The sequence below is a fragment of the Eucalyptus grandis genome, chromosome 3 (assembly GCF_016545825.1).
Source record: "Eucalyptus grandis isolate ANBG69807.140 chromosome 3, ASM1654582v1, whole genome shotgun sequence".
Lineage (NCBI taxonomy): Eukaryota > Viridiplantae > Streptophyta > Magnoliopsida > Myrtales > Myrtaceae > Eucalyptus > Eucalyptus grandis.
In genome coordinates, this window is record NC_052614.1 from 46,556,184 (window position 1) to 46,572,792 (window position 16,609).

The following is a 16,609-nucleotide window of genomic DNA, read 5'->3' on the forward strand; positions in this document are numbered from 1 at the left end:
ATCAAAACGACTTTTGGTTGCCTCGTGTCCGGAGCCTCCTCAGGAATCCCCTTTGATGCAAAAAGTTAAAGTTAGCCAAATTTTTATTTACTCTCCCTGATCTTTTACCCCGAACAAAGGCGAAGGTTCCTATCACATCCTTAAGGCTTCCATCATTAAGCCCCCACCACGGCGTGCCTCCGCTTTTCCTCCCCTAATCCAGAGACGCCAAAAAAGCGAAAGTGTGATAACGTTAGGAAAATATAAAGCGCAGATTAATGAACCGACAATACGGAAATTATGTAATTACAGATCTTTAGATTTCATATTTATCACATTCGATATGAGTACTTTAACTATAAGTAATTATTTATGTTAATGATGTCGGATGTGAGACGCATAATTCAAATTTACATAGTCCGTGTTAACTAAAATTTTTCGAATGAAACTGATATAAAAATAGATATCATGTAAGTAAATCATAGTCAATCATCAATCGAACAATAATCTCTTGTGCTACATGATAAATTGATTTCGTAAATTAATCTTTGCACCTTTCCCATCGTTCCAAGTGGAAAAAGAAAAACAAGGAAGAGCAATTGAAGTTGTCAGAGTGTTGAATTTGGATGAGACAGGTCGCCTATCGAAATTACAATAACACGCTTGAATCGGAACAATCTTTCGAAACCCATTTTGTAGATTCCATGGATAGAGCAACGGAGCTGTATTTGATGGTTGCAGACGGACGAGTCAATGTGAATTTCCATAGTATAGTATTACCAAGATCAGGTTCTGACTTCACTTGACCCCTACTCTCATCAATCATAGACAATGGGAAGGGGAAAGGTAAAAAAAAAATTGGAAAATCTGCAGTCTCACTTGCGACACAGTCTCTCTCTCTATCTCTCTCTCTTTCTGGTACAGCTCCTCCATCGTCCATACTTTGCCTTAAGAAATCATGTGTGGGGGTGTGAGTGTCATATTTTTACCCCACCATCATCACCAAACACACCCATCTCCATTTCTTTAGCTTGACGCTTCTTATCCAATTTGGTCCCAGTAAATCTGTGTACTACTCATTGGCCACCACCGGAAAAGGGAGGAACAGAGAGAGTGGCGACATTATTATATCGCCCCTCCCCTCTATAAGATCGACCGGATGGACTTGGGCAGACGCAGAGCGGGAGCCAAGACGGGCGTGGTTGCCGGGTCAGTGTGGGAGAGCAGGATGAGGAGCGACGAGGTGAGGGGCGGCATCAAGGTCTTCAATGGCGACGACAAGGCGGAGGAGCCTGCCGAGAACGGTGGCGCCGGCGGCGGCAATGCCGGCAGGACCAAGCGAGCCGGGCCTGTTGGCAGTAAGAGGAAGACGTCGAAACCCGAGAGCGGCGACGGTCCAGTCGTTCAGGTGCCGAGTGCGAGAGCGAGAGGTGAATTGAGCAAGAACTGTGATGAGGTGGTCGAGAAGAAGAGCCCGGCGGTGGGCAAGAAGGGCAAAAGGGACGCCGTGCCTGGTGCTGATCAGGCGGTCCAGAGGAGCCCGGTTCAGGTGAGGAGATCGAGATCCGAAGGTACGAGGTGGTCGGTTGAGAAGAGTTCGGTTGAATTGAGGAAAGTTAAGTCTGATTCTGCCAAGGTTTTGGGTCAGTCAAGAAGGGATAGCGATGGTGGTAAAAGTGAAGAGAATGCAGTACGGTTGAGTACGGCGAGCTCACAGCCACCCGTCGTTGTTGATGGATCGCGCCAAGAGAAGGAGGAGGAGGAGGAGCAGAAGGAGGAAGCGGAGAAGGAAGTAGAGGAGAAGGAGGAGGAGCAGGGGGAGGAGGAGGAGGAGGAGGAGGAGGAGGAAGCCATTGATGGATCTGCTGATGGATACGAGGAAGACCCAGTTGGCGAGAGCAGATCGGATGAAATTCGCCAGGAGGTCATTTCGAGCAACGTGATTCAGGTCAAGTCTGCTCCAAAAGAAGCACCTCGTGAAGATGGTAACAATAGCAATGACAATGCAGCCAACAATTTGGCAGAAGAAGAAGAAGAAGAAGAAGAAGAAGAATTTTCTGAAGGATTAGAGGCAGAGGAAGGAGAAGGAGAGTTTGATGAAGATCCTGAGACTGAGCCCGAGAACAAGAGGCTGGAGATCAAAGAGATGGTAGTAGCAGAGGAAAAGACTAGTGATGTCGCTGTGAAGGAAGAGACGAAGCCTGTCCAAGTCACTGAAAAGCCCAAATCCATTCCTCCGATTGTGAAGAAACGGCCTTCTCCTGTTGCGGAGAGGCAGGCGATAGTACACAGAAACATTGCGACTCCAACTCCAAGCAAGATCTTCACGTCCCCTTCTTCCCCCTCCTCCAATATCCAACATAAACGGCCTCAAACCGTCCCAAGACGTTCCTCACTTTACCAGAATTTGGTCGAAGGAGAAGAAGGAGAAGAAGGAGGAGAAGAAGAAGAATTTTCTGAAGGATCAGATGAAGAGGAGGAGAAAGAGGGAGGAGAAGGAGAGTTTGATGAAGGTGCTGAGGCTGAGCCCGAGAACAAGAGGTTGGAGATCAAAGAGATGGTAGTAGCAGAGAAAAAGACAAGTGATGTCCCTGTGAAGGAAGAGACGAAGCCTGTCCAAGTCACTGAAAAGCCCAAATCCATTCCTCCGATTATGAAGAAACGGTCTTCTCCTGCTGTGGAGAAACAGGCGAGAGTACACAGAAACATTGCGACTCCAACTCCAAGCAAGATCGTCACGTCCACCCCCTCCCCCTCCTCCAATGTCCAACATAAACAGCCTCAAATCGTCCTAAGACGTTCCTCACTTCACCAGAATTTCGCCACCAAGACAAATTCATGTGAGTCCCCCGTTTTGCTTTCCTTCTGCATGGAATTGTTTGAGAATTTTCATGTCTGGAACTTTGTGTATTGGCTCATTTTCTTGCATTTTCTCTGCTTTTGACCTGGTAATTTTCTTTCTTTTTCTCTCCCTGCAGTTTCAGAGAAATACCAGAGTGTTCCACAGAGGCAGAATAAGTTGCAGAGTTTAGGTCAATTTCAGTCTCGGGCCCTTGAGTTATGGTTCTTGAACTTTTCCCTTCTTGGGATGTCTAAATTTCTCTCGTTTATATCTCAGTGGATTTGGTTATGTGGAGAGATGCATCAAGATCAACGTTGATCTTCGGACTGGGAACGTTTGTCGTGATCTCATCCTCCTACACAAAAGATATAAGTTTCAGGTACAAGAAATGTCCCCCAATTTTATGAATTCACACACACCCATTTCTCAGAACAGGAGGATGAAGCTAAAATTACTCTCTTGGTTTTTCCCTTCTGCAGCTCCATTACTGTAATTTCTTATTTGGGTTTGTTCTATCTTGCTGCAATTTTCCTGTACAGATCCATTATTTGCAGGTAATTTTTCAGCTCACTCCTTGATATGTTATGACTTGGCAACTGATCAACCAATTTATGATTCTTTCTCATCACTGGATTTATGCAATTTATTTCAGAGGTTATGTAGATATAGATGATAGCAGCTGTGTTTTGCGAGAGGAAGAGGCGATCTGGTTGCTGAAAGTGGTGCTCCCTTACTTGAATGAGTTCTTATTGAAGCTCAAGGCTCTGTTTTCTGGAGATCCAGGAACCACGATGAAGGTTAATTCGATTAAATTTATGCAAGTTATTTTATCATTATAATTTTTTTTTTTTGAGGAAAAATTTAGAAAAGAGGATATAGAAAGAAGGGGAAAATGGCAGTGAATTTGATGGATGGTGTTTGATAAATGGCAGTTGGCAGTGCTGCTCTTTGTTTTGGCCAGGTGTGGGAACTCCATCACCATCTGGAAGATGGCAAAATTTGGTAAGTCCACTGACGATTTTCCGTTTTACTGGAACAGTTAATTTATTATGAATTTTTACTCGTACTTTTTTTTATTTAAGTTAAATCGTATCATGCACTCACTTTGGATTTTCCTTAACCCAAAAAATACCTGAAATTTTCGCAATATACAAGTGGTATACAAATTCACATACATTTTTTTTTTCATAATTCTTTAATAAATTATATTTTAGAATTTTATCCAGAAAGTTAGAAAAAAAGAAGAAGATCTCTTTAACTTAGCAAACAAACACCCCCAATATGACCCCCAAAAAAAAAAACCCTTCCTCAATTAAGCATACAGTCTCATTTTGGGGTGGTGGAATTTGTCTTTTTTCTCTTTTATTTTTCTATTACGGGTGTGCACTGTGCAGTGCAACTGCGGCCTGCAGACAAACAACAAGAAACTGCCTGAATTCTGAATATTCTGTCCAGAATTTCCTTTTCATTTTTTTTGTCGACTGACGTTTGGGTGTGCTCACACACACGCTGGGCAAAAAACAGGCTTTTTCGGAGCATTCACCGTACCAAAAGTCTGCTCTTCGTATTCCGGCCACATCACTGCATACGGTAAAAGCCTCGCCTTGAATTCAAGTTAGCCTCTTCTTTCTATCATTGCAGCATCATCCCATCGTGCACTCATGTCATGAAAGCGTCGGTGCTTGTACATGCATTGCATTCTCAAGCCGGCAAGCTTTTTCTCTCTTTTTCTTTCCCTTCTTTTTCTATACAAACAAGATATTAGAGACTCCTTGGAATACCGGATTAATACTGTAGGTAGCATTACTCGTTTCGCCAGCTAGTTTAGCGTCCCACATAGTTCTTTTGCTGGTTTTTTCTTTTTCCTTTTCTTTTTCCTCCTTTTGACTGAAACAACCTATTTAACCACGTTGCATTTAAAAACTCAATTCGCAGTTCGCTTCAGTTTTGAAAAACTTTGCCATCAACATGCCCTAAAACATCAAGTAATACATCCTTTGGGATTGGAAATTTCCCGTTTCATGGAATAGGATCTTTCGAGGACTTGCCTTAAACATAAATTAATGGATTAGGACGAGGAGTGAAGGTGTAATTCATACTACTGGCCGTTAACGGGACATGGGCCCTCCATGTTTTGGACTTTTTGGTGGAAGAATTGAAAGGTTGGTTCACTGTTGTCTCTGTTATCCAACGGCTCTTTTTTTCGGACAATGCTTTGCTTGTGGGTATGGGTTTTGGTGGGTCCCCCAAAATAGAAACTGGGAAATGGGTCTTCTTAGGATACCAAAACATCACACCAAAACTAAATCATTACCTCTAACCTAATGGGATGTTCTTTCAATATGTCTGTATCTCTCATAAGATGCTTTCTTAAAGCAAACTTTTAGAACCGAAAACAATGAACAGGACAGGTACGGTTTCTAGCGGTTCTTGCTGGACCATCTATTTTCCTGTCGGTGTTTCCGTTAGGGCCCATTTGACAGGTCATGTGTCAGCAGATCTCATTGGTCTTTCTATTAGGGCCCATTTGACAGTTTCTAGTAGTTCTTGCTTGGACCATCTTGAGTCCACTTTCTTTGGGTCTTTCTATTAGGGCCCATTTGACAGGTCATGTGTCAGGAGGTCTCATTGGCAGTGGTTAGGCCCAGCAATTATAGGATCATTATGGCTCTCCCCTACTTGTCATATTATCTAATTTCATGCGGGTTGCTTAATCAAGCTGAATTGAGTTGATGTACTCACAAATGCGTCGACGAAACTTAATCTGAAGTTTGTGCATTTATCGTAAATCTAGTAATATGTGGTGGTTCCTTTTTCCCTCGATGCATAGGTAAATTTTGGATACGACGCTTCCGAGATGCTTGGAACTCATGTTCTCACAAGAAAGCTGTGGCAGTGGGCATCTTCACTCTTGTGTGGAACTTATGTTCGGTTGTTGCGAGAATTTGGGCAGGTAAATACAATGCTATAAATTTGACCAAGAAAAAAAACACAATGCCATGAAGAAGAAGGCAAATGTCGATTTTTCTTTTTAAATTTCGCAAAGGTTCCTTATTGTTATTTCAATGGTTTGTTTACCTTCTTTCCTTTTTCTTTTTTGGGTTTCAGTGTTCATGCTGTATGTGGCCTTCAGATATTATCAACAGAATCTAGTGATAGAGGATTGGGTTGAGGACGACGAATGCGCAGACGACAAGTGTCAGGGGCAAGTAGGGGGGACCAAGAACAGTTGTGGGCCCAAAATAGTAGAATCTTCAAAGGGAAAGAAAGCCTCTTGAGAATTGCGTTAACCTCTTATAGGCCCAATTACAAAGTGTCTTATCTCATGTGTGTATCCACGTGATGTGTTCATGCTCAGCTTTTATAAAATAAAGTCAAAAGGAGAAAAAAAGAAAAGGTGTTGTGTGTGTTGTGCTAAAGCCATGATTTCGATGAGTCAGCTTCACAAGAACAGCCTTTCTTTCTCTTTTCTTTTTTATATCCTTTTTACCTCTCCACCATCCTCTTTAACCACAAGTTTGGTTCAAATCGCTATTTAATTTCGGATCAATTATAGAGCGGGAAGAATCTACGTGTTTCGAAAGCGGAAAATAAATTGTTTTCTTCATTACACCGAATCTCGTTCACCAATGAATGAGGAATCTCGGCTCATGGTAAACCTATATCTTGAATATGATAGGGAGGCTAATTTGTATTGGACATTTCAAAAATATGATCTTCAGTATATGATTAGCGGTAAAAATGATCTTATAATAAATGCGTTATTCATTTGTGTTTAGGTGATAGTGATGAACTTATGATAGTCATCGTCTCCTTGGAGTGATTGAATTGTTTTTAAATCCCAAACCAGTTTGAAAGGTGGGTCATCGCCACTTTTTGAGCAACCACTAACAGACCCGTAACCTATCAAGAAGTTACCGCACATTGCTTTGCTCTTTTATGTTTTTAGCTTCTTATTTTACATGGTAACACTTCAACTTTTTTGGTTTTCAACTTTGTCATGCATTATATAAAAAATTAGTGATCGAATTTTACCCCTAAATCAAGATACCAATATAATATAACTTGCCCTTTACCAAAAAAATAATAATAATATAACTTGGCATTCACATTGCATCTAAGTATTAGGAGCAATTTTCATATAGCAATAGCATGTCCACGTTAAGTAAATTTCATGGGTTATATTGAAATTAACCCGACATGCTAAACTTAAGAGAGAGGCGAGGCCCTAAACGCTTTGGAACCCTCAATGTCGGCCGAGCTCATCGCTTCCCTTGCTTCAGCCGAATGGACCCGGTTCTAATTTTTTGACCTTTTTGTTTTCGGGTCAGGCCCGAGTTCTAAATCTTTATGTTTTTTTGGTCGGACCTGAGTTCTAAATAAGGAAGGTGGATTTTCGACAAAACTTGGGAGAGCAAAATAGACCCTGAGTCGGACTAAAAAAAAATAAAAATAAAAATAAAAATAAAAATAAAAATACAGACCCTGAGAATTCGGCCACAACAAGGGAAGGGGAATTCAAACTTGGGAGCTCTAAATCTTTATTTTTATCCTATACGGTTTGCTGTCAGTTTTTTTCTCTTTTAGTGAAGCTGATGACGGTTGCATGCGAATACTCGTATTCGATCGTGGAGAAATCATACGCCGTCCACGTCTCGGACGTGGGCAGAAAATCTCGCTTGGACAACCGCCCGGAATGAGAAAGAATCCTCTGGGATCTTTCTTTTCTCGGAGAACCGCTACTCCTTATCACGATTTCTCTCTTCTTCCTTCCATGGCGACCCATCTCGCGATGAAAAATCTCCGGAGGGAGAGAACCCATCTCAGTCGCCACCCAACGCGACCGGACACCGCCGCTCGTCGGACTCTGTACTGGCGCTCGGCTCCTACCGGTTCTGCTTTGTTTTCCGACGAAGAAAGGTTGAAGAACTTGGAATTCGTTCGTGGCTTGTCGCTGGCGCCAATTACCAGCGACGGTACTTTCTTTATTGATTTCAAGCCGTCGTAAGCCATCCCCGACCGCCGTCCACAATTCTCGAGCCGTGCAGTTTCACCCCTGTTTTACTCTGTATACAGATCAGAGACCTCGAAGAGCCTCATTCTTGCTCGGTCTGCTTTTGGTCAGAGACCGGTCCTCACCACTGAACCATCTAAGGACTCTATTCTTCAATCTGCACGTCGTTCGACGCTAAAGCTCGAGGTATGTTGAACATTAACTCATGTTCAGTCTTCGGATGCTCTTCGTGTTGAACAGTGACCGAGAATACTAACTTCTGCTTGTGAGAGATTTAATTGCTATTGAAATTCATTTGATAAGCCGAATCTGCAATCTTGTCTCTGTGATGATTTGGTTGTGAACCGCTATTTCACTGTTGCATTTGGACTTAGAGCCGAGATGCATACCTTCGGATCCATGAAATGCTCAAGTCCAATTAGAGTGATTTAGTTCGTTCTCGGGCATTGTCTTTTACTTGCTGATTGCCAGATGTAGTCGGGTCGTATCTGAAACTGAACCAATATTGGAATAAGTTTTCCAAATTCGACTAGTCATATGAATGCTCATGTCCATTTGTTTTTTGATTGAATCTGCTTGGTTACACCCTGTTTTTATGGGAAAAAAAGTTGAGAAAAGTTTAGAATCAAATCAGTCCTATTGAAGTTTACATCAGTTGTTGCAGACGTTTTGAAATGATTTCATATAGATTCGGTCCAATTGTTGATGGAAGACGACAGGAATGAAAGAAAAGTCAGGAAAGCAATAAACATGGATAAAATGGAGAAATAAAAATAAAAGTATAGAAAAAAAAAAGTGGAAAATTGGTTAGAAAAATAGTCCTAATATTATTATTAGAATTAGTTTAGTTTCGTTTTGATAATACACTTGGTTTAGAAAAATTCATGTTCATTTTGATAATACACATGGTTTAGCAAAATTCATGATCTTTTATAATTGTTGGGAAATTCGTATAGACTAAGGTTCCTATCCTAGTTTTATGTATTTGGCTTGTATGAAAATAATATAACATAATATTTTTTCTGAATTATACTAATGAATTGTAAAATTCTAAATATGATGTAAACGAAAAATAAAGAAAAATAAAAAAGTACCTCACGGAAACTAAATATCGATATATACTACAAATCGAAAATAATATCTTTAAGTTGATTAATGCTCTCGGATGAGCAAGTGGTAAATAGATGGGTTCAAGAGGAGGACAAGATCCTGCTACATGCCTTCCCCCAATGCTTTGGTTAGTGATCTTGGCAATATCCTTGTTGCACTTAGAGATGTGGGCAGCCTCCTTGATGTCAGTGAGCCGAAGTGTGGCCTCTTCCTCGGAGTTAGGGTCCTGGCAAAGAAGCACTCCGCATCATGCATGCAACCTACATGATGAACCATCAAGGGATTCTAGCAGGACGAGTACCTCGATGATGAGAAGAACAAAAGAGATTGCTCCCACACTGAGCATGATACACCACTCAAGGTCAAAGTGAGCTTGGAGAACGCATAGATGGAGATGTAGCCAACAAGAGTGCAGATTTTGATGAACACCTCAACCTTCAAAACAATGTATAAAAATCAATCACCTTTCTAACTTTAATTTTTCTCAAAATAAGAATGCACATTCAACATGAGGATGACAAAAATTGATGACATAAAAAAAAAAAAAAAAGATGATAAAATAGGGGGAAAAAAGAAATTGAGTCGGTAGCTCATAGAAAGAGGTGAGGAAGCCATTAGAAGGCAAATGATATCTCAATTAAAATATGTACAATCATGTTCTCTGTCCCAATGTAGGGAGATAATAACTATTCAGGCTTTAGAAATGAATTTTCAAGGTCAACTTAGTTAAGCAAAGGGCATTAGTGTTTCAATAGAGAAAGGAATGCTCAACTTGCTTTGAGCTTCCATAAGAATTCAGTTGAAGTTGCCACAAAAATATTGATGCAAGTGGGGGCAACGATGTATTTCTCATCCTTTTTCCTCCAAATAATGTCAACCAAACCACCAAATTTGCCCCATTGTGGGGGTGATTCTTGTCAGGGTATGTAGTAGAAATATCTCCACATTTACGTGTAAACACTAATTGTATTGGTAATCATGTGCCTTGCCTTAATGTGAAGAGACAATCATCATTCGGGCTTTAAACTTGACTAAGCAAATGACATTAGTGTGGTTCGATAACGCCCTAATAGCGGACTTGACCATGGGTACATTCCCCAACTTTCCGTTTAGCACGCCAAAACTAACCAACACTATGCTTGCCATCGTCATCACCACAAGTAACCTCAATTTGTAATCCTCAATGAATGTAACCGCTAGGAGAGGCACCAACGACCCCACGGCAGAGGCCAGTGCAAATGCCCTCACCGCTTGCCATGGGCTTGGTAGCTTCTCCCACACATCCCTTTCCTGAGTTCCTTCCACTCTACTCCTGTCTTCTCTTTCAATTTGGGTCATTTCAATATCGTATTGGGAGTAGACTAATACGAGCTCGTTGATGACCCTTATGCAGGCCCCGACAAGTAGCCATGCCACCCCAGATATAATCATAGTTCTAGTATCCATGTTGGTGGCGTTAACACCAAGGGATGCTGTTGCAACTAGGCTTTCGTTTGCACTAAGCATGGTGGGGCAAAGCCAAGCTCGCTTTGATAGGTTGACAAGCTTAACCTCGGAAGGAGGAGAAGGAGGAGACAATTGTTGCGTTGATGGTTCAATTTCGAGGTGGATTTGGAGGGGAGGAGGAGGTAGAGGTAATGGTTGAGTAGATGGTTCAACCTCTTACTCGAGGGACCATTTAGATTGACGCTCAAGGTGGACTTGGAGGGGAGGAGGAGGTAATGGTTGGGGGTCTTGTAGTCTAGTATGGGGTAGTATTGTCATGGAAAGTGTAAAAATGAAGGGAATGTCGGATAGTAAGATGAGAGGGTATGTGCACTGCGCTCCCTAAGAGATTAAGGGGTCAAACTTTCATTTTTTTTTTTTTAAATTGACAATGCAAAATTGAAATTAAGACTATTTTGGGGTTTTTTACGCAAAAAAATTAAATTTAAAATTGGGGTTGACTTTTTGACCAAAGTTTGATTAAAAGATCAATTCAAAACTCAATGCATATTTTACGTAAGGTGCATGAATATTTTTCTTTAATTGTACATATTTTAATTGATATATTATTTTCAAAATACTTACCTAATAAAGCTAATAAATATGTTGATGTCTTCTTCGTGAATATATTATATATATATAATGTATCAAATAAATTAATCTACTTTAGTGTGAAAACATGATATTACACCAACTATACAAGGCACGTTTCTCTTTAAAAGACTTCTCCTAGGAGCGTGCTGCACACATCCTCTTATCTTTCTTTCTGACATTCTCTTCATTTATATAGTTTCCATGGCAACGCCCCCCCATTCTCTTCATCAACCTATCGAAGCGAGCCCAGTGGCTCCATGCCACCATGCTAGATGCAAATGAAGGTTTGGTCGCAACAATGTCACTTATGAAGGGTGCTGGCGCCATGAACAAGGATGTCAGAAGTATGGTAATATCCGAGTCATCAGTGCTGTTTGTCAAGGCCAGCATAAGGGCCATCATCAAGCTTGTATCGGTCTACTCTCAATACGATATTAAGGTGGGCCCAATTCAAAGAGAGGACAAGAGTAGAGCCGAACAAGCTTAGTTGAAGGATGTGAAGGAGAAGCTACCAAGCTCATGGCAGGCGAGGGGGGAGGGGCATATGCACTGGCCTCCGCAGCGGGGTCAATGGCGCCACTTTTACCCACTACATTAATTGAGGATTATAAACTAAGGCTGCTTGGAGTGATGGTGGCAGCAAATATAGTGGTGGTCAATTTTAATGTGCTAAGTGCAAAGCTAGGGAATGCACCCATGGTTAAGTCTGTTGTTAAGGCGCTGTCAAACTAAACTACTAGGGGTGATTGAGTTCAGGGTGAGTAGGGTCTAGACCTAAACTTTGTATTCGACCATGTTATAATCAATTCCCTTTTTTAAACCATGTACTCAACCATGTTTGCACTAGACCTTATACCCAACTCACTCTGTTTTTCCGATCCGATTTCACGGTCAACCCATTTTCTACTGGAACCTGTTTTGCAGCTGTCTAATATCTTATACAGCTTTGAATTCTACATTAATACGCCAGAAAAATAATTTAATCCTCATAATTTATATCGAAACATTAAGGACATGTAATCAATAAGTACATGAATTTTTTACTAGATAAAAAAAATAAGGATCCACAAGGCTCATTATCATAACCAAAATCATAAGGCAAAGCAAAAAATCCTAACATTGCACAAATAGTAGCAACAAACATGGATATACATGAAACTAGTCATTTATCTAAAACGGTTAGCAAATTTATGCTGCAAGCATAACTCCTCGTTTAAAAGTGAAATCAACATAACACGTTATTTAAAAGTGAAATTAAGCGAGACAATCCATGTGGTACAAAATCTCTAACAAATACCCAAAATTCGTATGTAAAGAAAAATTAACAAGAAATTATATGCTTTGGAGACATATGTAAAGGACATTAGTGTTGTTTGATAGCGCCCCAATAGTTAGGAAAAGTTAGGAATGAAAGAAAAGTCAGGAAAGCAATAAACATGGATAAAATGGAGAAATAAAAATAAAAATATAGAAAATAAAAAAAGTGGAAAATTGCTTAGAAAAATAGTCCTAACATTATTATTAGAATTAGTTTAGTTTCATTTTGATAATACACATGGTTTAGAAAAATTCATGATCTTTTATATTTTTTGGGAAATTCGTATAGACTAAGGTTCCTATTCTAGTTTTACGTATTCAGCTTGTATGAAAATATTATAATATTATATTTTTTTGAATTATACTAATGAATTGTGAAATTCTAAATATGATATAAACGAAAAATAAAGAAAAATAAAAAAAGTACTTCACGGAAACTAAATATCGACATATACTACAAATCAAAAATAATATCTTTAAGTTGATTAATCTTCACAAACGCGCTTTGATGAGCATATGGTAGATAGATGGGTTCAGGAGGAGGACGAGATCCCGCCACATGCCTTCCCCGGTGCTTTGCTTAGTGATCTTGGCAATATCCTTGTTGTACTTAGAGATGTGGGCAGCCACCTTAATGTCAGTGAGCCGAAGTGTGGCCTCTTCCTCGGAGTTAGAGGTCCTGGCGAAGAAGCACTTCGCATCGTGCATGCAACCTACATGATGAACCATCAAGGGATTCCAACATGACAAGTACCTCAATGATGAGAAGAACAAAAGAGATTGCTCCAACACTGAGCACGATACACCACCTGAGGTCGAAGTGAGCTTGGAGAATGCATAGATGGAGATGTAGCCAACAAGAGTGTGGATTTTGATGAACACCTCAACCACCAAAACAATGTATAAAAAGCCATCACCTTTCTAGCAATCACCTTTCTAACTTTAATTTTTCCTGAAATAAGAATGCACATTAAAGACGAGGACGACAAAAATTGATGACATAAAAAAAATGAAAAAAGTTGATAAAATAGGGGCGAAAAAGAAAATAAGTCTTTAGCTCATAGAAAGAGGTGAGGAAGCCATGAGAAGGCAGATGAGAAGCCATGACTTGGCGTACGGAGTCAGAGATGAACTTCGGGAGTCCAAGCAACAAAAATAAATGGACTCATTCGTTTAATCTATTTCATTCAAAACCACACAGACCCAACTTCGAATATCTTTATCACCTCATGCTTAGCGCCAAGTCAAAAACCAAACCCAACCTCTACTATCTTTGCTGAACCCATTTTTTAATTTCTTTTCTTCTCTTTTATTATTCTTTTCATTACATTTTTCTATCCTATATGTTTCTAGAACACGAGTTCCCCTCTTTAACTCAATTCATATCATTGATGCAAATTTTACTTCCGAACAACAAATCGCAAACTCTTCACAGGAGCATGATATTCATGGGCCTCATCATTTAAGGATCCACTCACGCCTTTATTCCACTGACGATCAACTCCAGTCACCATGGGATCCATACAAGCACCCGCCGCCCGCCACACATGCACGACAAGAATACGCAGTCAACATATCGAATATGAAGACAGAATAACACAACAATGATGGAAACATTACCACAGGAGCAACAACTTGATTGGTCGGTCTTGTTCATGGTAATTTGAGAGTCATGAGATACAGTTTCCACATCAATTGTTCATCCAACAAACAACATGAATTGATTCATGCACGAATGGAAGTAATATTATTGCGATGAGTCGGGCTATAGTTGGTTTGACAAGATGTGCCTCTCGATTTAGTCATTGAAAACGAATTGGACCATTTTTTTAATCATTTATTTTGATCTATTTAATTAAATTTAGGCATCAATAATTATTTCGGTGCATTAGGTGTTCATTGATGTGGGCACCTTCATTGGCTGCATCTCCATTTATGCCTTCTCCAAGCTCTAGTTCAACCTCGAATGGTGTGTCATGCTCGAATGTGGGAGCAATTTCCTTGTTCTCGTTCGTTATCAAGGTTCTTGTCATGACATAATCCCTAGGTGGCTTATCATTAGACTTGTCGAATGGGTGGGTCAAATTGAAACAACTTTTCTTCTAAATAAATGGAAGTGCCAAACCGTTGAGTCAATAATAAGCTAACATATATGAACTCCTAGTTAATATATTACGTCATGAAATCTCTAACCTTGAGAATACCTCAGCTAAGAACACCATCAGACTCATCTCATTCAAAGTTAGAAGCAATTTACCAGAATCGACCCGTGGAGAATGTCAATCCTGACTAGTTCTTGAGTTGAATGACCTTGACATTAAAAATACCCGAACATCTTTGTGAATGAGGGAGATTGATGCGATAAAGGTTGTTCTTGCAAGAGCTTCATGCAGAGTCCATCTTGTGCCGGTTTTCTACTTTCGTAGATGGAGTTTCCTAATGTTTTCATACATTTGACCTAGTAAATGCATCTTTCTATTGCATAAGATTGTGCATGATTAAAGTTGATAATAAAAAATAGTTGTGTTGATAGATTACACTCACGTTATCCACATAGTTAAGTCAATACACCTATGTCGCAGATTGAAAGTGTGCCTGAGATGAAGTTAGGTAAAGGACATTTCTTCCTCCGGAACCAATTGAAACTTAGCATTAAAGGCAGAATCTCATTCACAAAATTCTTGAACTAGAAATGAACTCCTGATTGTGTGGGATCAATAATTTCCTACCCTCTAGAGACCATTTTCACAGTAATAAAAGAAACTGAAACGGATACACATTTAGTCTGGACATTTTACCTCCAATTTGTTCTGAATATTCACGTGAAGTTGACCCCAGGTACATCTAGATTTTCCAGGTTCTCCGCCTTGCGCCTCTTTATCCTAGCAATGAACTAGTTAGTTAAAAATCCTGCCGATAAAATATAGGTATAATGAAAAGAAGGAAAAGATCCAATATCATTGAACTCTGTGTTGGAGAAATCTTCTTGGAGTGTTTTGAAGCCGACAAAACGTTTCTATCGGTTCAGTCTCAAGATTTGCAAACTCTACTATTTAAAGTCTGAAGATCTCCGGACTGCTAGACTCAAGACTCAAAGTCTATTCTCATTGACAGTTTCTAATCCGTCGAAGAATGTCTATCCAGGACTGGATGTTTCGTTAAGGATTTGATCTTATCGACTGGAGAAGATCTCTTGGCTGGATATGGCATAAAGAATCCTTTATTTGATCAAGATTGATTCGAGATTGGGGATCCGATGATTGGCGAAGTATACTTGGAAGGTTCTACTTATGGAAACCGAGATCCCGATTGTATAGGCGAAGCAGTAATTGATGGGCTATTGACATGTTCTTTAAATAGCTCGAATGATCTTCCTAATTGATTCTGTCCAACGGGAAGATTAGAAGAATTCCTTTAGTAAGTGACAGCGGGTATGATGGCATAAAAGAGTATATAAGGAAGACGTTCCAGTTGTTCGAGAGTGTGCGCAATAGAAGAATTCCAAAGTCTGAAGCTCTTTGTTCTTAATCAATTCATTTACTGAGCGAAAACTTGTACGCAAAAGAGAGTCTATATTCTTGAGAAATCTTGAGGAAGTGTGGTAGAGTATCTACACTATGGAATCAAGGGAGAGCTTTGCTGTAACAACTCTTTTGTTCATAGTGAAATCCAATCGGTAGGCTGTCAGTGTGGAAGATTGGACGTAGGCTTAGAATAAGCCGAACCACTATAATTTCTGTGTTCATTTTCTCTTCTCTACTCTCTACTTTACTTTGATCATAATTCGTTTTGTTAACAAAAGGAGAACTTCTTTTCTATTGTCTGCTTAGTATTGCTCTCTTATCACGAGAAACTATTTTTACACCTATTCACCCCCCTCTAGGTGCTTATACTAGCTATCTCACTCTGACACGGTTGTGCATTCTTATTGAAGAGAGCTTATTTCGTGTAGACATGATATCCCAAAGTTACAGATGGAAGACCGGAAAACTATAGACACCAGAATTGGACAATGCAACATGAAAATTCTAAAATTGGTGAAAAATGTTCACTGCCAACATTGACGACGTGCGGACCCCTGGAGTGCCATAACTTTGGCCAAAGGGACACTTAAGTGCCATAACTTACGAAAGGTACACTTAAGTGCCACATTTTAAGAAAAGTGGGACATCTAAGTGCCATCTCCGGCGAAGTTGGCCGGAAATCATACGTGGCATTAAAATATTAATATTTCTCGCCGATGTCTCGCCGAGAGCCGAGTCGGCTTC

At 40.1% G+C, this 16,609-nt stretch overlaps 2 protein-coding genes across 2 annotated transcripts; one reads left to right on the plus strand and one right to left on the minus strand.

Moving 5' to 3' along the window:
* Positions 1–946: 946 nt before the first annotated feature.
* On the plus strand, positions 947–6,299 carry LOC104437543 (reticulon-like protein B21). The gene is made up of 9 exons (XM_010050513.3): positions 947–2,819; positions 2,958–3,011; positions 3,098–3,200; positions 3,301–3,375; positions 3,474–3,618; positions 3,754–3,823; positions 4,346–4,411; positions 5,652–5,774; positions 5,930–6,299. The coding sequence occupies exons 1-9, from the start codon at positions 1,139–1,141 to the stop codon at positions 6,097–6,099; spliced, it is 2,487 nt and encodes an 828-aa protein (XP_010048815.2). The 5' UTR covers positions 947–1,138; the 3' UTR covers positions 6,100–6,299.
* Positions 6,300–9,935: 3,636 nt separating this feature from the next.
* On the minus strand, positions 9,936–10,451 carry LOC120291881 (vacuolar iron transporter homolog 1-like). The gene has a single exon (XM_039309663.1). It carries the CDS (start codon positions 10,449–10,451, stop codon positions 9,936–9,938), a length of 516 nt encoding a protein of 171 aa, XP_039165597.1.
* Positions 10,452–16,609: the final 6,158 nt, after the last annotated feature.

Coding starts and splice junctions, on each gene's coding strand:
- LOC104437543 (XM_010050513.3), top strand. CDS start 1,139: ATGGACTTGGGCAGACGCAGAGCGGGAGCCAAGACGGGCGTGGTTGCC. Junction 3,201..3,300: donor ACAAAAGATATAAGTTTCAG/GTACAAGAAATG, acceptor TCCCTTCTGCAG/CTCCATTACTGTAATTTCTT. Junction 3,619..3,753: donor ATCCAGGAACCACGATGAAG/GTTAATTCGATT, acceptor GATAAATGGCAG/TTGGCAGTGCTGCTCTTTGT.
- LOC120291881 (XM_039309663.1), bottom strand. CDS start 10,451: ATGCTTAGTGCAAACGAAAGCCTAGTTGCAACAGCATCCCTTGGTGTT.